The sequence below is a fragment of the Lagopus muta genome, chromosome 6 (assembly GCF_023343835.1).
Source record: "Lagopus muta isolate bLagMut1 chromosome 6, bLagMut1 primary, whole genome shotgun sequence".
Lineage (NCBI taxonomy): Eukaryota > Metazoa > Chordata > Aves > Galliformes > Phasianidae > Lagopus > Lagopus muta.
The window spans coordinates 42,883,850-42,905,531 of NC_064438.1; the positions used below are offsets into that span (position 1 = coordinate 42,883,850).

A 21,682-nucleotide genomic window follows, 5' to 3' on the forward strand; every position below is an offset into this window, starting at 1 on the left:
CTTACAGATGAGATTACTGGTGTACAGAATGGTCTAGCATCTCATTTAGTTTCATGAAGATCTTGAATAGAGTGAAAAATGGAAATGAGATATTTCAAAGCCAAACACTTAGCCAGGAAAAAAATCATAATAATTTTTACGATGTAAGAACCCAGACTGATTAAACTGAAAAATACTGTTAAAAAAAAAAAAACAGTGCAAGAATCAAAACATACGCACATCAGCTACTATCATTCTACTTGGTAAAAATATACCTCCACTAGCAGTTCATTCCATATAAAATATTCTATGCATAAAACCATCCTCCTTCTTAATTATCACAAATATCAATAAATTATGCACATTGGCTTCTTGGGTTATAAATCAGCAGTTCATATTAGTTTCTGGCAATATAACATCATCCTTTAATTAAAATTAATAGCTCATTCTTGATTTTGTAACAATCCAAAAAGAACATATATGAAGGCTCTTCAACTTTTCATTTTATTTAATCACAGAAATCCATACCTGTTAATGTATTGCAGTAGGTCAACTTCATTTTTCTTACTCCAGTAATTCTCTGTCTTGAAAAGCAGTGGCCAAAACTGAAATACACTCATTAATGGTCTATTGCAACTTTTACTTATTTACAATTTTTTTTGCATAATTTTTTTTCAGCTTTTTCACATACTAACTCATTTATTTCTCTCCCAACTGGGTAAAGATAAATATTCTAGGTAAATCACAGAAAATCCGGGATCTTTCTGTCTTCTCGTTTCTTATATGAAACTCACTGCAGCAAAGAAATTAATACTAACATAACTGGTGACAAACTCAAAAACAGAAGAGATTGTATTTAGTATTTGACTCTTGAACATGCCTTTTCTGCTTCAGAGGTGTGACATCGTTAAGGAAGATAGGCGTTAGTTTAGATCTGTTTTACTCTTAGGAAAAAACAAACTTGCTTAAATATCTATCCATTTTTTTTTGTTACAACAAATGTTTATAAAACAGTAAGATTTGAAATACAACAAGTAGATGGATTGTGTGTGAAAATTCTCTTGGACACGGCTGTTTTTTTATGAAATTTTACAAAATGAATATATTTAAGGTTTAGCTTGAGGAATTGTGTCACTAAAACAAAGATCTATTTTTGGCCTACTTTGTTTTCTACAATCATATTAATTATTCATTAATCAGGGGTTAGTAATAGAAAGTAGCTGAAGTGCTTTTATTTGCAGCTGTTTCTGATTCTCCTGCTACATAGTAGTAGGAGGAAATCCAGCTGTTGCAAACATTGGATACACAAGAGTCTGCTAGCCTATGGCATCTTCAGAGAAGGAGAGGCTGCCATGGGAACTGACTTTTAAGACAATAAACTAATATAGCTATATGTTTTCACTATTTTGGAGAAGCAAGTTGTCAGCTCAGTATTGCTGCCACAGCCACAACACAGAAGCATAGAAAACACAAACTCTTTACCAGTAATGTAATCCACAAAACTCACTAAAATCCAAAAGAAATGGTCACTGAAATCTTTAAATTAAAAATACATCAATTTTCAGCAAACAAAATGCAATCACTTTTTCTTACACAGAAAAGAGAAGGAGAATTGATAGGTCTACCCTCAGCCCAATTTCTGGCTTCTTAAAATCAAAGATTTTTGTTGTCATCCCAAAATTACTGAAAGAACCATTTCTTCCTCAGACAATTCCAGAGCAACAAGGAAAATGTACTTCCACACCTGCCAATCAAAAGACAACAGTCTGACACAGTTTGTATTCACCTCCATTTTATTCTCAGGAAGAACTCTGCTTTAAGTGTGACCTATTACTTCTCAAGTATGTAATTCCACCTAAAAAAACTGCTAACGTTAATAGGTCAAGGAACAACTGAGGCTACTTAAAACTTGCATTATTCTTTAAAAAAAAAAAAATCAAATAACTTGCATCTCAAACTGCTTTCTCTTCAGATGTAAATCTCTGGATTTAGAGAAATGATTAACAAACACCACTAAGAGTCAGATAACTACACCTCCAGTAAAGTGAAAATTCCCTCCTCACAACTTCTGCTGGATTGAAAAGCATCTGCAAATGTTTTCTAACTGGATCCCTTGTTGTTCAGACAGAAAGAGCTTAGCCCACAGTGAGGTCACTCCAGAAACTTCTGAGAAAAGTACAGGAATAAAAGAGAATTGCATGGGGCCAAGGAACACAGCTAGCCACAACTAAGTTACCAATCTCAAGATGAAATAAAAAAAAATATTTAGAATTGAGATTAGCACTGGTACAACACTGGCATACACCCCCCTACAGAATAAAATGGGATCAAACTTTTAAATAAAAACAAAATTTTTAAGACAGAGCCTGAGCAGTTTATTAAACATTAATACAATGTTGTTGCCTGTTATTAAAGAAACCATCATAGCACGTAAGACTTATCCCTATCCTGGTTATATTTTCCCTTATTTCTATATTCTACAACTGGTTTGATTACTCAGAATAATTTCTATTCCTTCTAGTCAGAATTTCTATATTCCATTACGTTATCCGTTCAACAGCCAGTGCTATTCACATTTAATATTAAAAGTCAGCCTTACCCTGCTGCTTTCTGTGACAGAAGATTAAAAATAAATATTGTGTTCAGTACTCACCTGTACCTTGTAATCTGTAGTTTTGATATTTATTATTCAAACAATAGAATGTCATTTATGTTCCTACTGATAAGAAGTACAGTGCAGAAATCTCATTCCAAAATGGAGACAAGTGAGCTAACTAAGTATCTCCATTTTACTACAAGCTATGAATCATGTTAAGGTGATTTAGACAGCAGCCTACTCAGGTACCTGACTCGGGGTGTACACAAGGTCACACAAGTCACCGACAGACTGTAAACAAACTGTGAGCATCCTGACTCCTGGGTCTGTGAAACATCCATCAAAATGAACTCCTCTTATTTTCTTTCCTGATGCATATAACATGTTTATGGGGAAGAAGGTGCTATTATACCAAGTTCTAAAACATTAAAATTCAGGTTCTGTCTCAATCAGAATGTGGACTTCCCTGAAGTCTTATGATATCAGTATCAATGCACAAGTTCAATAAGTAATGCGTAAGTTCAATAAGTTTTTCTCCTTGGAATATAACTTTAAACTGAAGGAAAGCTTTAGACAATGTAACAGAAAGTACTTACTGTCCTTCTTCCTAGAATGTCCTTATTTTGTTCTTTTTTTTCCCCCTACTATTAATAAAATGATTCCACAGAAAAAAATACTCTTACAAAATTTATTGCAAGAGTTACACTTCATACCCTCCAATTTGATTATTGTTGTTCTCTTGCCCACTGCTTTCTTTCACACATAGTTACAAGTGGTTAAAGTGACAGAAATCACTATTACTTATGCAACACAGCATGCAAGAGATTTTCTCAGTCTGTCATCTTCATCTTCCAGTAAGCGTAAACAAAGAGGCAATGCCATTACAGTACCTTCTAAATCCAAAATAAATCCCCAAACTATTCCAGTTGGAAATTTCTATTTCTAGATAAATTGTATGCCACGAACCATGCAGACAGATATGAAACTACAGTGGAAAACTAGAGTATATTTGTTTTTTTGTCTTGCAGGCAATTTTAAAGCCACCCCTGAGGATTTCTCCTCTTGACCTTGTCATATCCAAAGGAACTCTCTTGAGCACACAGGATCCCATTTGTTCAAGGATGTGCATGGATTCACGTAATACTAAACAAGTATGAGCACTCTGTAATGGCTGTGTACAAGTTAGAAGGGCCACACAAAAGCTGCATTGACATTCTTCTGTCTGCCTGCTGTAGGCTGGGTAGATACAGGCAATCCATCTTGGTCTATTCACTGATCTTAATAGAGCTGTGTCATTTATATTTTTCTAATTTGAGTCGCAATTTTCTGTTATTGAGTGAAATATTGAAAATACGTTTTCATCCTTTTCCTCTTAGTTTCTGTGAGTATGTATCTGCTTGTGACACAACAGAAAATATTAGAAAATAAAACATATCTTATGCTCTGGGCAACCAGTTATGACATTTATGTAGTTTTTTCCCCCCCTCTTAAAATTCCAATTACATCTTTAGTTATTGCAGTGTATTCTCAATACCTAATCATTCAAATAAAATAATGAGAAAAGAACAGTTCTCAGCAGTCAGCACTGAAAAAGAGCTATTTTTCATTTACAGTCTTCTTGTCTGTAAACTTTCATGGGAGCAGTAGATAAACGGAAAATGACATAGTGTAAGAATAAATACAAGTAGATCTTGAGTCACCCCAGCTACTGGGTTTTACATTACAGCCCAAAATATCAGCTACAATTTATATGCTTTTTCCCTGTTACATTTAAAAAATATTTTTGTACCACGGGGCAGATGCATGATATGACTGTATAAAACTGAAGAGAAAGAATAGATGTACAGAGTACATCTGCACAGCAGCTTCCTGAGGGAGTTTTGGTAGTACTTATTCATACTGCAGGGGAGACCTTTTCTTCTAAAAGCAACAAAAAGTATGGCAACTTAACACTGTGCCATTATATATTGCTATAGTTCAATCATCTTCCTTACCACATTCTCTCTTATTGCATTCTAAATTACAGCATGCTAAAAACTTCAAGTATTAAGACATGGATCATCTCCTCTTAATTGTTTCTGCATCACCATTCCCAGTGGGACCCTAGCATTTACAAAAATATCTGACTACTGTTGCCATACGACTGTAACAAAACAACTAAACACACTGCCATGAAGAAAGGTAGAGAGTCTCCAGCCTTGTCGGAATACATAACTCTCTTATCATTTTGAAAGCAACAATGACTACACGACTTTAAACAACTCCGTATAATCAATGGATATCAAGATGTTATAATCACAAAAAGAACAAGAGAGTTAGGCAAAGCAGACTAAGATAACAGGAGAGAATAAATGGAAGGCTTACCCATATGCTAGGCTCACCTACAAAAAAGACCAGAAGAGGGGATCTCCAAACAAGATCCTTCCCCAGTGGTAGCCAGCTCTTAAATAGGTCTAGGAGGGGTGCAGCCTGGCTCCACCCCTTCCGGCAGCACAGGTGAATTGCCTTCACCTGTGCTCTTCTGGCTGACTCATGGCTCGCCTCAGGTGATCAATCAGAGGTTCAGGCCGTGATTCAGCAGTTCCCATACAAACTCTAAGGACCAAATGATCAAACAACCATGTAGCACAGAGGCAGACCAAAAATTTCTCCTAGAAAAGTGTGCTTAAAAAAACACCCTAGAGTTTACTTCAGTCTTTGCCCTTGCACCAGCTCCTTTTGCCTGACACAATAATTTCCCAGGTAAGAACAAAAAGTCTGTTCAGGCAGTCTGTTTAAATGTGTTCAGAAGGCACTGCCTCCTCTGATGTTTCAGGGAAACATTTTTCTTTCTAGACCACTGCAGAAGAATGAATGCAATGAATCTGAAAGTGCAGGCGGGGGATTTCTGCAAGGCAGCAGCTGCCTGCTGTGAGCAGCAGCCAGCCAGTGTTGGGAAGGTACGCATGCTGAGGCACAGGCAGATGACAAAGCCGCACTGTAACAGGGCACTAACACCAAAATGGAGAGAGCAAGAAACTCAAGAAAAACTAAAAAGCTTATTTCAATCTCAAAGTACACAGTGTGATGAATTTAGGGCTTTTCTGTATGAGCACAGTGTGCAGATTTGGTTTTGGGGATGTCTTCTGCCTGCATATGTAGGCTTACTTAGACAGTTGTAAGGAAAACAGAGCATGAAGGAAAATCAATGGCTTAAAACAAGCAAAGACTCCCTAAAAAAAAAAAAAAAAGAAAAAAAAAAAGAAAAAAAAAAGCAGACTTCAATTCTTCAGGGTGCACACAAACCATGTTTTCCAAGCCAGCTAAATCCCAGAAATGTACAATTCTGACATTACAAATTGATCTCTGTCCCAAATGAAATGCGATCTGTTGGAGGTGCTGCCTGCCTGACAGGCAGTCTTTTTCAGAGGAAACCAGGCTGATCTGTGCTAAAAAAAACCCCTAAGCTTTTTATGGACTGTTTCCTTTTTCTGATGCCCTTTCAGGAGGTTGTAGAGCGCAATAAGATCTACCTAGATAATAAACTGGGGAAATGTAATTTGCAAGTCTTACCTTCTCAAGTAAGAACAGGTGATCTTCTAGACTTTCCACTGTGACTCTTCCTGCTGCTTCCATCCTCCCAGTGCAGTCAAACTTTAATACCACACTGTGCTCTAAAATTTCAAGGAAAATGGGAAAATACCCTCCTGAGAAAGACAGCCAACAACATTAGTGCCGTGTTTCTTCTTTTCAGTTTGGAAGAGGACAAAATTTACAATTTTCAATATGCTATTTCTTTGACAACAATTTGTTCTCTGCAGCAATTCATTTCATTTATTTTTGAACTTACTATGATGGATCAAAAATCCATGACTGATTAAATTTCTTTTAAGACTTATTTTTATTTAGTATGTGTTGCAGGACTTAATGTGTGAGTACGTTGCAATATATCAGGATTAGCTTTTAATTACATGAAGTACATAAACACTTAGAGATCCAATAGAGCCAAAGGGCAAAAGATTGCAAGTCAGACCAGTTACAGACACAGAGCTCTGGTATATGTTGCTATTGGAGGTAAAAAACTTCAGAGCTGGGGTATTTCTAGGATGCTTCTGATTGAGGGGGAACTAGTGGAAATTGCTACGTTCCCTCAGTGTTGCCTAGAAACCAGGGGAACAGTCATGATATGTTTCTAAAAACACTCACATTTGGGAGTTGTAATTATCTATATGGTGGAAAAAACATATAAACAATGGGAAGGCACTATGAGAAATACATCATTAGGGTCAGAAAGAACAGCCTAGTTACTATGCGTTGGGAATGATACACTGAGAATTCAAGAATGTGAAATTCCGAATTCAAACAATGAAACAAAAAGTATTCTAAAAGTATAAAGATATTGCTGTGTGCAGCTCATTTGAAAACAACAAAAACAAAACAAACAAAAGTGAGAGACATTTTCAGTAGCATGATTTCTGAAGCCAATACACAGCATTACAACTAGAGCCCAGGACACCACAGCAGTAAGATCTCAAGCGCTTAACCTCCTCTGCAGTATCACCAAGTATCTGAAACCGACACTACTTTAAGACAATCACTACCTCCACAATCTACTGGTTTAACTATATGAATTATTACAAAAAAAGTGTAAGCACTGATACACAGCAACTAAGGCAACTGGTTTCCTGAAGCCCTATCTCCTAATTTCCAATTTTACATGCAGTCAAAAATCCTTTTGGGGGAAGGGGAAAGAGAAAGAGCATTTGGATTCAGGGCTTTCTGGATTTCTATTCATGGGGGAGTCAACTTACTCTTCTGGGCAGCCTGGTCTAGTGGTTGGCGACCCTGCACATTACAGGGGGATTGAAATTAGATGATCATTGTGGTCCTTTTCAACCCAGGACATTCTATGATTCTATGATTATAATGATATCATTGTCTTCACACCAAAAGAGATATAAGAGAAAGAAAAAATGCTATTAAATTATTTGTTATAGAAAAAAAAAAAGCTATTTTGTTACCTAATGGTTGGTAGAAGTTGACATACCATGAGAACAGACACTTTATAAAAAAAACAGTCAGGAAGATGAGTTGGAATGAGGATCCAAAGAAGCTTGTATTTCCTTTCCTGACCCCTTTCAGACAAACTTAAAAACAATTATCATTACAGATGATTTTACAGAAAGCAGTATTAGACTGTCGAAATAATCACTATAATGTGGAGCACAAGAATTAAGGCTGCATGCAAAGAGTACTTCACACAAAATAAATGGGAATATAAAAAAAATCATTAAAGATGTACTAAAGCAGCTTTGAAGGGAAACCACAGGCTGACCAGCAGGAGCTAGGGGTTAACAAGAAACTTCAGCTATGCATCCAACATTCAATAGTTGACTACTGAAAAGTTTTCTGAAATTTTTGGTAAGCACTACTGTCACACAGAATGTGCAGCAGTACTTCAGGTTTCATCCACACGACTATGTCTGCTTCTGTGACTTCCTGGGAATCTGGAATGAGGATGAAGGGTCTTGTTCATCGCTGGCAAAAATGCATAGCTAAGGATGCTGACTGCGTTGAAAAACAGCGTTTTGTAGCTGAGAATTCGCTCTATAAGCGTTATTGTGTTCTTTGTATCATCTGCCTCAGTTTCCATGGAGATAAATAGGAGACATTACTTCTGGAGTGACCATGTAAAATCAAACCTATCACTTCTTCAGAAAGTTGACTACAAACAAAACCAGTGTTAATACATACATCAGTGATATGATCAAACATTGGTTTTCAATATTTGCTGTTGTGGTTCATTTCTGAAGAACTGCTCTTTTGAAAGAGTGAATTTCTTCATTGTAACACGCCGGGAACACTCCAGCTTCACTACTTGCCATTCTCTCCTACAAAACATGAGTAATTTTGCTTAAAACACTCACTTGGCACCAATTATTTTTTTACTTTCAGTCATGTTGCAAGCAGGTTTAAACAATTACTGCGGATTACAGGCGGGGGAGAAGCCATCCCCAAGGCCGCGGCCTGGCCCGGCCCTGCCCGCTCGGCACGACGCTCCCGACACCATGGCAACAGCGGAGGCCGCCGGGCCAGGACACGTCGCGCCGTGCCAGACTCAGCGCCACGCCCCACCCGGCCGCTGCGGAGGCAGAGCTGTTGCCGCTTTGAGCCGAAAGCTGGGCTCGCCCGAGAGCATGGGGGTGAAGATGGAGAGCGGCGGCGGCAGGCGGAGCCAAGGTGCGGGGCCGGGGGGCTGCGGGCGGGGCCTGCCGGCGTTGGGGCGCGCGGCCGCCCTGCCGCCCTGCCTTTCCCGATCTTCCCGGCTGTGGGGTGCTGGGGCGAGGCCCTCTCCAGAAAGGGGCCGGGCAGATCTGCTCGCGTGTTAGGGTGTCAACCCACGGCTTGCCCTGCTGTGCGGGGCGCGAATTGCCGTGGCCGAGGCGGCCCGTGTGGAGCCTGGGCCGTTCAGAGCCATTCGGGCGTTTGCCCGCGGGGAGCACGGCTCCGCAGCGGCCTCCCCGCGGGCGAGGGGCGAAAGGTTCGACCTAGTAACGTGGCCGCTAAAGCGTCCGCCTCACGGGCAGCATCGCTGCGTTGCTCCTGCCTTTCATTGGCGCTCGGCGCTGCTGTGTCAGTGCGGTGTAGGATGGGCAGAGAGAGCCGCCTCGTTGTCAGTCTGAATTTCTTCGCCCTTTGGGAGCTACGTTTCTTCTTTTCTAAAGCTGGTACGGCTCTGAACTGTCGTTTATAGTGGTGTTGGGTTTTTGTTGTTGTTTGTTTTGTTAGCAGAATTGCATTTAGATGGCTGTTGGGTGCAGGTCCAAGTTTTTTGGGGAGTAGTGGGTGTTAGTGAAAGTGTGGCTGAGAAGTAAAGGATTTAAATAAAAGCTCTGACAAGGATGGGAGGTCAGGTGGATGCTGCCAGGCACGTGACCGTGGTGCCCAGCAAGTGGAACTGTAGGGAGCCTGCTTTGGAAGAGGCTTGGGCTAGCTGATCTGCCTTTCCAACACCTATGATTCTATATGATTCTGTGATTCCTTACCCAGATTTAATCAGCTGTGGGCTGCCATTGTGTTCAGTTCCTGCAAATACTCATAGAGACATTTGTCATTTGTGATAAAAACAGGCATAAACATGGAAAAAAAAAAAAAAAAGTTTACATGAGCTAGTTCCAGCTCTTGGAAAGTATCTGAAGTATTTTTAGATGTGAACTTAATGGCATGAAGGTATAAAACAGTGGTAGGAATTACTCAATGCTGTGCTGTCAAAATTGTACACAGCTGTGTCAGGTCAGATCTAGTGAGATAACATTTCACATTGCATCTTTGTGGTGTCAGATCAGGTCTTTGGAATTAGTGACAGATGCCGCTCCAGAAGATGTCTGATATCAGAGTGGAGTTTTAACATGAGGTGTAATACTACATGGATCTACAAACTTCTGGGCAAAAACTAGGATCTTCTGCATAAATATATATGTTTAATGTTCTTGCAGTCTCCATAAAAGACATTTCCCTACACTGTGTGAAAGCAGTCTTACTACAGATCTGTCAAGTTCTTCACTGTTCATGTTCTTGATTCTCTAATTATTTTTATGGACAACCACAGTCTGTTGACTGTAAAAATAGAACAAATAGAATATAAGATCTAAATTTCATTCAGGCTGCAGAAGCTTTGACTGAATGACCCTTGTTGTCAAACAAATGAAAAACAATTATACAAAATAATTTGAAAGTAGGAAAGAATCATCTCTTTAAATGCTATTGCTTGAGTGCTTAGTATCACCTTACTTTGCCTGAGCAAATTTGGCAGAACAGCCCTCCAGCTGCTTACAGGCAGTCTGTGAAAGGGGCAGAACAAATAATATCTGTGTATTCTACACAAAATAGTCATGTCCATGCAGTGTCTGTCCAGAAGGTTAGTACTGTTTAGGGGGGATTTCTTATTTTATAACCTGTTGTACTCCTTGCAGAGTTCTTGTAATACATACACGAGCATCAACTTGGTGATACCCATTCTGAATATTCAGAATTTGACCAACATGAGAGTTGAAAAATCATATTTGTATCTTCAAAAAAGAAAGGACATATGGAAGTCACAGTTGAACCATAACAATATATTTTAACCAAAAGGGGCAAATGTTAATCACTGACCACAATTTTTTACCAAATTAAAACCTTGTCTCAACCAGTCATTTAAACCTGTCGTTACTTTGCCCGTTGGTAAAATAGCCTACTCAGTGACTTACTCACATAGTATGACTCATCCTATCTTCGTTCAGCAAATGATTTAAAACTGTTGTGGAACTGAAATACCTAATAGGTCCAATTTCATTGAAAGTTTCTGGCATGCTTCAAATGAAATATGTGCTAAAGTAGCAGGATTCAAACCATTAACCCTACTTGCTGTTTTGCTCCAATCATACTCTGCAATGTTACCTGCAGCTCAGCGACACAAGGATTCTCTGTTCTCTGTTCTGCATTGTGCCAGCTGTGCCTTTTCAGTTAGAAATATGGGAAAATGGAAGATAAAATACTGATGGAGTATTCCGTCAGCACAAATTAAAAAAAAAAAAAGAGACCCTTTCTCTCTGTACACTATAAACTGAGTAGAGTGTGGTTTTCTTTCTGTGTCTGCATGTAGAGGTATATATGATGTCTGCTAATTGGAAAATTCTAATGTTTTTCAAGAATTGCTTAAATAAGACTCAAAAGAGCCTATTTGAAGGCTGCTCTACTGTTCTGTTAGATTTCTTTGATCAGGGGAGGTTTTGAATTTTGAAATAGTATTTTCATTGAATAGTTTTCATTTATGCAGAAAACTGTTGCATTATTAGTTGTAAAGGACTGAGTGACCCAACTCTTGCACACTGAGAGTAGATGTAAAGAAGAGGTTTTGTGTAATCCAGCAGAGTAAGCATATAAATAGCGCCTATCTAATTAATGGCTTAGAAGATTATGTATGGTGCGCATGTCAGGAAATGATTCAGAGAATTACTTTCATAATATTTTGCCTCTGACACAAATGGTCCCATGCAAAATTCAAATGGAACATTTGGAACTTCCTTTTGAAATTGGAATATTGTAGCTTCATTCATCACATTTTGCTTAAGAAAAACTGGAAAACAGTGGCAATACACTTTTTTTTCTGGTTGATTCTCTACTTTTTAAATAAGTCTTAAATGTGGTTTTGTTAAAGGCAGCTTCAAATCTAAGAGTGTGTTCTCAGGATCCATGGGAGTTATTCTTTGTAATTGAAACCAGAAGTGGATCCAGGAGTCTTCTACTTAGTTTTCATGAACAGGAAGAAAAGCAACGTGTTACTAAGTCATTATGAAGTGTTCAGTTTTACCCCTCATACTTTTCAGATAGAATGGAACACTATCAGTGCATTCCATAACCAGCTAAATATGAAGACATTACCTTTTGTGATTGCATAGGTACTGCAGAAAAGCAAAGAAGACTTGCCATATTTTAACCTGTCTTCCTGAAAAAGGAGCATGTGGATTGAATGCTACTGTCTGCCAGCCTTTTCCTCTTTCTGGTCCTGAAGATGTTAAGCAATTTCAGCCAGCTATGAGCAACAAGTAGGAATCTGAGTGGTGTGAACCTCAGTTTCTGAGTAAGGGAAGAAAATCCTCAACTGATTACCTTACTTTTTTGGGGAGAGGCGTTCTGTTCTGTTGCCATCCCCAGATAAGCAACAAGAGGATGAACAACTAGTCAGCCAAGAATAAGCAACTAGATAAGCTTAAACTAGGTTACCAGTTGTAGCATATGTTAACTAGATATAAACAAGATGTAAACTGAGATAAACCAGATGGCTGATTATAACATACAGCAGCTCTACAGCCACAGCTGAGCAAAAGGGAATGTGAGGGTGAGGGGAATGGATGACTGCCAGGGAAGAAAAGAAGTCAAGTTGAGAAAGTTGAAGGAGATTGGCAGGGTATGGAAGTAAGCCACAATGAAAATGTCATTACTAATAGACCATCCTCTTGTTACTGTTTTTTTAAATAATGAAAGTGTATCATCATTCTAATATAACAGAAAACATAGTAGTTAGTTTCTTATTTTAAAAAAACTTAAATCTAATGTGCATTTTCATAATCAGGTTAATCTCTTAACATAGATACAACAGTATTTACTGTGTGTCTGTGTTGTATTTGTATGCAGTTTTTGCAGCATAAAGAGGTCGTGGATATTTTGATTTAAAAGTTCTCATAGTACCAAAAGGGTAAAAATCTATTTAGTGGGTCCAAATTTCATTCCTTTAAATGTGACCTTTTCAGAAATGTTAGATGCCACTACTACTTCTGATGTGTTGAGGATTTCACGCTCCATGTGTACAGTGTTAGTGTGTATGGAGTAAGACAAATGAGTCAGTAGCAGGAACCACTGAAATGATCGCTAAACTAGTCAGAAAGGGTGATAGAGCATCCTTGGCTTCTGATAAGATTGCAGCAAAAGCCAATTCTGTGTGTAGTTGCCTGAGTTACCCACTTGGGCGGAGATGTCTGGCTGGCTTTGTTTTAGAGTATTCAGGAGCGGTGAAGGAAGAGAAGAAAAGGAGCTAGGGCTGGAAAAGGCAGCAGCTCAAAGCCTTTAGAAGTTAGGGTAGTGGCTAGAGCATTTGCATAGCATGTCAGTTTGGGTTGAATGTCCTTATCAGCCTCTGGGAGATGAAATCGTCACTGCTCATGTGAATGCTGCAGTTTTAATCCATTGTAGGTGCTTCGAACATTTGTAGCTGAGAGGCTGCTGTGCATCAGGGAGTGCAAGAATCCTTGAGCCGTGAAAAAATCCAATACGTGAAAGGGTCAGTGGCCTTGGTTGAGTGATGGGCATGTTCCACTGGGACAGCTGGGGAGACCTGAGGTCTAAATCTACATAGGACTTGGGGTTGTTTCAACCTCAGATCTATAAATTGCTGTTACAGAAGCACAGTGCTCGTGCAACCCTATACACTTAGGTGAAGGGCTTGTGGCTTGTAGCGCTGCATTTAGGTGCCTGTACTCAATATTTCACTTCAGGTCTCTGTATTTTTATGAGCTATCTTTTAAATAACAAGTCTTTGTAAGGTAAAGGGAGCTAGATTGAATTGTTTTTGTGTTTTTAATTTGCTGTATCTAAAGTATAAAAATAGCAGGTTAATAGTCATGTTTAAAATCCTTCCTATGAGAGTGCTGTAATGAAAGACTGGGCATCTTTTCTGTGTATATTAATGTTCTAGATCTGAAATGGCTGTATAGGCAGAATTTAAGGAAATAATTTTCCTGTCTACTAAGAGGGTACAAAATAACACATAGAAAACAGCATTTCCCATCATTTTTAGGACTTTGAAATTGCAAATAAAAATAGAATGCATTTTAAATAAAAATGAAAAGATAATGTGAAGAAAATATCTTACCAATCTCTTTAGAGTAATGCAATTATTACTTAGATACCAACCAGAAAAACTATTCCCCATGTTTGTTTGTTTTAGTTTTTCTTGTCACTGTGTAGTGTCACATGTGCATGGAAAGCCTACAAGAACAAGATAGAAGCACTAATAAGGAACTAAAATACCAGATTCATTTTTTTTGTAATATATCATTTGTTTGCTTTCTGTACTTCACGATAACATGTGGTCTGAGAATCCCAGTGTTGTATTCAGTGTGGACCATTAAATCTTAAATCTATGAGGATATGTATGCTTCAATTGTGCAATTACGTGTTTGAAGTTATGAGTCCATTATACTTCTCAGTTTCTGAGGCTGTGAACTCAGAAAATAATTTCTTAAGCTAAATGAAATGATATTGAAGTGTTTCCAGTCCAGATCTGGAAATCTATTTACATAGACCTTTACTTTGTGACTGGAAGGCTTTGTTACTATATGAAGTAGAAGTGTGTGTTGTAATCAGGGAATGTTTATTCCAAAAGCTGCAAGTTCCAGGACCAGTTCTGCTATGCCCACTTCATACAGGTGATCCTATTCAAGTAATTGATTATTCAGGAAATAAATACTGTCAAAATCAGTGGAAATATTCTCGCTGAAAAAAATCGCACTTCTGTGAATTGGTTTTGCAAAAAAAGAGGTGGGGTTGACAGAGTCCTAAAACTGTACAGCTTTCTTCACTCCCACAGCCATCCTGGTGCTCGTTATTGTTTTGCCGTTGTTGTTTTGTTAGGTTCATATTTGATAACTAAAAAAAAAATTGCACCTTCTTTATTTTTTATTTTTTCACATATGTAAGCTTTCAATTGAAGTTTATTTTTTTGCTATTATGTAAATAACTGTGAAAATACAAACTGAATTGAAACAAACACCTGCTCAAGTCAGTAGGCAACTATCCTGTGAAACATTTGAATCCTAACATTCTACCTCGCTTCAGTTGTTTTGAATTAGCAATAAACTAAATCCCCCGCATACCAGATCCATTTTCTTCTCTGGCTTAGGCAATTTAAGAGAACAAATTAAAAACTGTTTTGAATTTCAGACTGCAGGTTTATGGAGTAAAAGTGTAAGCTGAACTTAACGTAGCAATGATAAATGCAGTTGAATGTCTACACGAACAGTCTTGGATCCTAAGAAAACAAAAGTTTAGTTATTCCTTATTATTTCAGCTAAATTGGTATCTTTGAGGCCTTTGTGAAAAAGTGGCGGCAAGTTCTGTGAGATGAGGTGGTTCGCAGAGATTCAAACATCCTCTTTAATGGAAATGTTACAGAAATATCTCCATCACTTCATTTGGCACAAGGGACAGAGAGGGTGGGCTGTGGCACTACAGATATGCGTGCTATGCCCACAATCAGAATATTCAGATACTCCGATACACATGAATTGCGTAGGGCAGAAGGGACCGATGAGGTAGTTCTTTCTGTACAGCTTATCCATGTTGCCATCTGCTGGTGATGCAAAGTAAGTGAGCATTTCAGAATCCTTGCATTTTCCTCTAGTATTGAATAGAGATTTACTTCCATCTGCAGACAGTGCAAGCAACAAGTTTCTGAGTGGATCTGGTTCTCTTTAACTCAGGGCAGAGAAGCTTAGCTTATTTGAAATGAACCATCTGCAGTTGTGAGAACGTCCCTGTGCATTTTTAAGATGCTCGTGCTTACCTCTCTACAATTACATATAGAAATTAGAGGTGGCCTTATAACCATTAATCTAATGGTGTCACATGTCTTTTGGAATTATAACTTGGCACTGAAATACAGAAAATGCAGGAAGCTTTAGGTTATTTTGAGCAACTGTGAGTGAAGACCTTCAGATTTTGATATGTCTGCTAAGATTACATTTCTGACTAATAGCTTACACTTTTTTCTTTTTTTTAATCATTAGGATAAAATTTTATTTACCAAAATGTTATAATCTAACACTTAAGTCTTTTGAAGGACTTCCATTCTTTAAAAATGTGAGCACTGTACCTTCAGGTGATTTTCAGTACAGTTACCCAGCTAGGTTGTGAGTACCACTTTGGTGTTACTCTGCTAGAGAAATAGTAAGAAAGTAGGCCGTTATCGAGCAAGGTTTGCAATCATTACAGAGGCAGTCATTCTAAATCTAATAAATTCTTGCTATATGCTTGAAACTTTAATAGTCTTGTTTGCCCGTGTATGTTTAAATCATAAATAGAGAGTGGGGGGAATTTTACCACAAGGGGAATTTTTTAAAGAACCAATTAAAATGGGTGCAGAAGAGCATAAATGTTTCCCTTTGGCTTTAAAGAAGATACTGTACCCTAAGAACAGTTTCAGGCTAGTGGTGAAAAAATCTGTGGTAGCACTTTTCCTTTGTTCTCCCTTTCTGGCACCTCCCATCAGAAGGGGTGGGAGTGTTGTGCCTATAGACACCATGTCAGAGCTGGAGCTGTGTAAAGGCAGGCTCTTCTGAATGTGGGACCCTCTTGCTAGCTCAAAACTGAATTGTGCTTTGCAACTGTGGGAGTTGAGCACGTTGATCCAGGCACAACAAGGTCTCAAGAAAATATTAGGTACATTTCTACATACAGTAATCATTTTCATTTTATTTATTTTTTCAAGATACTTTTTTTTTGCTTCCTAAACTAATCCTAGTCATTTGAAATTTAGTACATGTCTTTTTTAGTAATGTCTTTGAGGAAATGATATTAAAGCATTATTAAGAGAATAATTTATTTTGATGTGATCTCTGCCAACTAATTGTTGGACAGCATCTCGTGCAGCATGCTCTTACACTTAAAGTTGAGGTATGAAACACTGCGGTGACATTCATAGCTATAACAGTACTGTTATATACTTGTAACTGTCACATAACACTGAGAAATGAGGATGGAGAGGATGGAAAACAAGGTGCTGAGCAGAGGTAAAAAGAGGGTAAAAAGCCATGAAAAATGGAATTAAGGGTCTCTTAAAAATGTGGCTTAACCCTGGCTGTATCTTTCAGCATAATTTCTTGCAATCTGCAGTCATTCTGTACAGATGCCTGCCTTTGCTGATCCAGCTGAAGGCCAGGGCAAAAAGATCCCCACTCCTCTCATTTGTTTTAATTTGTACTCTGAGCAGGGTCTTGGAAACCGTAAAAGAGTGCTTTGTATGCACTTATCTTTGAAATAACAGTGTACCTACCTCCTGTTAAAATTTGTTCTAAAAATGCTACAAATTCTAAATTAAATTGGATGTGTATTTTTAAATCATAGGTCGTCGTGGTAAAATTCAATCAATAAACACTTAAATTAGAGTTTATCATAGCTGCAAAACTTTGGCTGCATCTCTGTGCAGCCTAATGAGCAGTGTAAAAGTTCAGGTTGAAGTGATCTAAGGGTCTCTTCTGCTGCTGAAGCCCCGGAACCAGCAGAAGTTTTTATAATCATATTTTGGCGTCTTGATTAAGTTGCTTAATTATGCTGTAGTATTATAGTGTAATGAAGACTTTTCATCTAGGAAAAAAGTGCACTACAATAACTGAATAATTCTTTGGGGAAATATATTTTTATTTATTTATTTATTGCTTGTCTGTCAGAGTATGTATTTTTTCCTTTCTAACTGTTTGACATTTTATTAAAGTGAATGAATACCCAGCTGTGGTTGTTCCCAGATGTGGTCCAGCAAGTCCGTTTAAAGGACAGCTAAGTACTAAAAGTAATGGTAAGTAACACACTTGCTTTCATTAAAAAGTTGACAGAGTTTCTCTATGTGAATTAATTGCGCTCATGATCAAAATGCTGGAGCCAGAAGTTGGGCTTGATGATCTGTGTGGAGTCCTTCCAACTCAGGATGTTCCATGACTCCATGAACCTTTGCACTGAGCTCTATTGGTGAAATTTAATACTACTTACAATTGCTATGCATTATTGAAAATATTTTGCCTGGACTGTAATGCTAGCTAGAAATAATTAGCAGCATATCTGCATTAGTTGGAATATGTAGAATTACTGCTTGGAGGAAGTGTTGAAATTAAATCTGTTCCTTTGCATGCAGTTGATGGGATGGGATAGGATATGTTTCTGTGCCATCTTAGACCTTAGACAACAAAGGAGACCAGATACTTTCATGTTATACTGTCAGGTTAGACAAACTGGCTTCCACTGAACAGAGAAGCACACAGTAATATTGTATTGAGTTCGTAGCTTCTGCCTTCTGCAAACACTAAGTGTTCCGGAAACGTTGCTAGATGTAAACTGGTACTGTAGTGGGAGAAGGAAAAAATGACCTACTGCTCAGAGAAGTCGTGGATGCGTCTCTGGAGGTGTCAAGGCCAAGCTTGTTGGATCCATGGGCAGCCTGATTTAGTGCCTGATTTAGAGGCTGGCAACCCTGTCTGTTGCAGAGGAGCTGGAACTAGATGATCCTTAAGGTCCCTTCCAGCCCCAAGCCATTCTACGAGTCTGTGAAAGCTTGAGTGGAAATCTTTCAGAAGCATGATCATGGAACTAGCTCCCAGGAAAGCAGAGTTTTATCTCAATACTTGATACAGGATAGAAGTTAAGAGCAAAACCACTTTAATGTTCTTTTGGCTTTTATTTTCTACTGATCATCTGTCCAACTATTATTGGAAATACTGGCTTTCAGATTTGAATTGCAGTCAATAACTTCAAGATTTGAATATTCTTTTACCTGCCTTTTTAATGTTAATTTTAATCTTAATAGCTTTCTGCATTGACTCCTCCCGAAGTCTGACAAACCAGTACCTGATCAGAGATCACTTGATGTTTCATTATAACAGAATTCTTTCAGCCAAAGGTAAAAATTACATACATAAATAATTTCCACTTTCAGATTTAGCTCATTTTTCAGAAAAGGCTCATATCAAAAGGGAAAGAATTGGGTTGTCAGAAGCCTGATTTTTCTTTTTTTTTTTTTTTCTTTTTTTTTTTCCTGTTTCATGCTTGGAATGATGTCAGCAAGAAGATACAGCTTTTATGTAGTAATGCTTGTGTGTTATTCGGATTGAAAGTTTTGTATGAAAACCTTTTCTCTTGAATGCTACCAAAGTTACTTTATTTAAGGGTACTTTGTGCTTTATTCTCTTCATTCAGCACTAGTGCTGTAATAAAATAGGATATGGAGATAACCTCAAGAGCAAACATTCCGAATTTATTTTAGAAATGATTACAGAACAACTTCAGTTAAACTAAGACCACTGACTTTTATTTTTTTTCCCCAAAGAATGATCTTTATCTTTTGTTCATGTTACAGTCAATTGCATTAGCAAGTTTTAAGGAGTTTGCATATTGTGTTGGATTTGCAAATGAGAACTTTGTTGTGTTATTAATCTGTGCTGTTGAGCACTAAAAATGTATATGAATATCTGTATAGATTTTAATTGTAGAAGTAGTTAACATTTGTCAAAAGGCAAATGTGAAATCTGGAACGTAAGAGCCTGTTGAACTTGTACATGTTTATATGTTTTTTTATGTTTTTTAATTGTTTTTTTTTTTCTTTCAGATTTAGAAATGTTTAGCTTCTCCTATATGAGCTTGCAGACCATTGCTAATGCTACAACTGAAAGCAATCTATTGTTGCTCAAATTATTATTTTTAAGGAGTGTGAATTGCTGTTCAAGTTAATATCATGCACAGGGCCAAGAGATGTCTGTAGATAGCTGTTAATATTGTTGGTTTTTTTTTTTTCCATTTTATTTTTCATTGCATAAACTTGTGGGGATTTAAGTCCGAGAGATATTAATGCTAGGGCTTGGCAGAATGTACTGAGTGTTTAAATTCATTGCAGAGAATTTTGCAATAGTATGAGTTATGCGATAAAGGATTTCTGAATACCTCTCAAAACATTATATACTTTCTTTCAAGCTATTTTCAGAAACAGGGTTTTGGATGTGGTTATGCTGATTTTCCTATCATTTTGCCATTTCTTAATGTATTTTAAAATAGTGAAAAATATGCTTTATTCTAATTAAATTAGCATATGTCCTGTTTTATTATCACCTTTTTTCTAGGCATGACAAACACTAATACTGAATTGCATCTGTTTTTTTCCTATTTTTAGCAGCTGTAGACTGTTCAGTGCCCAGAAGTAGGTTGAGCAGCATTAAACGTAAGTATCTGTGAATTATCTTTTCTTCTGCAAAAGCTTTTGTAAAAATAACCTAACAAAGCAAATGCCAGATGAATAGGAGAATAACGAAGCATATGTCTATCTTTTTGTTTCTTCAGCTTTTCTTATCCTGCTCTTGTCTATAGGTAAGATTCTGCAGTGAATGGATTATTAGTGAGATGGACTTTGTCTATCAGTGATTAATTAATTCGACTTAAGATCATAACTAATTTTACTTAGGTTCCTTTTCTGCATGGTCAGTGCAGTAGAAGAGGAGAAATGCAGTAATTTCTCTCTAATTTCTTGTGATACGATGTAAGCTTGGACTTTCATGAAGAGGGCATATGAGTACAAGGTTAAGAGAAATTTTAGGAATGTGGGCAAATGGGAACTGGGACTAAAACTTGCTGTTCCTTTTGACAGAAAGCACAGTCACAAATGCCCAGCTCAGCAGCTTGAATGCAGTTACTTTTCCTGAGAGTTGTCTCATTTCTTAATTGTGATGAAATGTGTCAGTACTGTTGCTTTTCTTTACAGTTTTAGCTGAAGAGCAATACTGTCAAGTCATTGACTTATGGAATAATAAATGAATTATCAAGGAAGGGTGAACAGCAGCTGTTGGTTAAAATAACAAAGATGTATTTCTGTTATCTGGTATCTTTTTTTCTAATCCAATTAGAGAAAGTTCTTTTTCTCCAATTCAATATTCAGTTACCACTGCTGAGATACTGGAAAAAACTTTTATTTGGGATAGAAAGATGAATCTTTTCTGTATAGAATATTTTATTAGTCTCAAATCCAGACAGGCCAAAGTGATGATACCTTGCTAAATGATGAGAGTAACCAGAGCTTATGTAGAAAATCACTCATCCTTTTGGCAGAAAGACATCAGCATTTTGTTAGATTTTTTTCCTTTACTTCTGGTTAAGGAGTTGAGAGTGAATAAGGCAACAGGCTGTTTTCCAAAGGTGCAGCACAATTAGGAACAATATTACAAGGCTGTCTATAGTTTACAGATTGAGATAGGAATTTCAGATCATGTGTTCTGCAGAATCGTCTGAAAAAAAAACCTTCCTTCCTAACTTCCAGCTGTACCAAAATTTGCTTTGAAATGGGCAAGATAAAACAAGGCTGGTATAAGGGGAAAAAAAAAAAAAAAAAAATCACACCTCTGTGTATGTCTAGTAAAATCCTCCTGCTTTTCTGTCTGGAATTGCTAGAATGTTTTGTTTCCTTGATTCCCTAATTAACTGTTACTCTTCCATACCTTTTCAGGTGTTGGGTCTTTCTAAACACCAGCTAATGCCTGATCATGTTAGTCTGTTGTCTTTGCAGATAAAATACAGATAAATGAGCTTGTGTGTTTCACACCAGCATGAGTTTCACAGAATGAATTCATTTTGGAAGATACCTACACAACTTTAATGTTAACAGATAATTGTCACAACAGTAACAGGTGTGCTCTGTAGTGAAGAAATTTCCATTTTAGGTAGTAGGCTTTTGCAGTATGTTTCAGTTCATCTTAGACTACAGTCTGACTATGTAACTCTGTCCTAATAACGGACAGAATATTAATCTCTTTTATACAGAGTGTGATGGAAACATTTCACCTT

At 37.6% G+C, this 21,682-nt stretch overlaps 1 protein-coding gene across 3 annotated transcripts in view; it reads left to right on the forward strand.

Annotated features, from left to right (window-relative positions):
• The first annotated feature begins 8,205 nt into the window (after positions 1–8,205).
• Positions 8,206–21,682, forward strand: part of SPATA7 (spermatogenesis associated 7) — a 46,269-nt gene continuing 32,792 nt past the window's right edge. Inside the window, exons 1-4 of one of the 3 annotated variants that reach the window (XM_048949834.1) lie at positions 8,206–8,794; positions 17,583–17,663; positions 18,666–18,758; positions 20,022–20,069. In XM_048949834.1, coding sequence (XP_048805791.1) covers positions 8,512–8,794; positions 17,583–17,663; positions 18,666–18,758; positions 20,022–20,069 — 505 coding nt within the window. In that variant the 5' untranslated portion in view covers positions 8,206–8,511. The remainder of the gene's footprint in view (positions 8,795–17,582; positions 17,664–18,665; positions 18,759–20,021; positions 20,070–21,682) is intronic. The other 2 variants (XM_048949833.1, XM_048949832.1) reach the window with 2 other exon arrangements.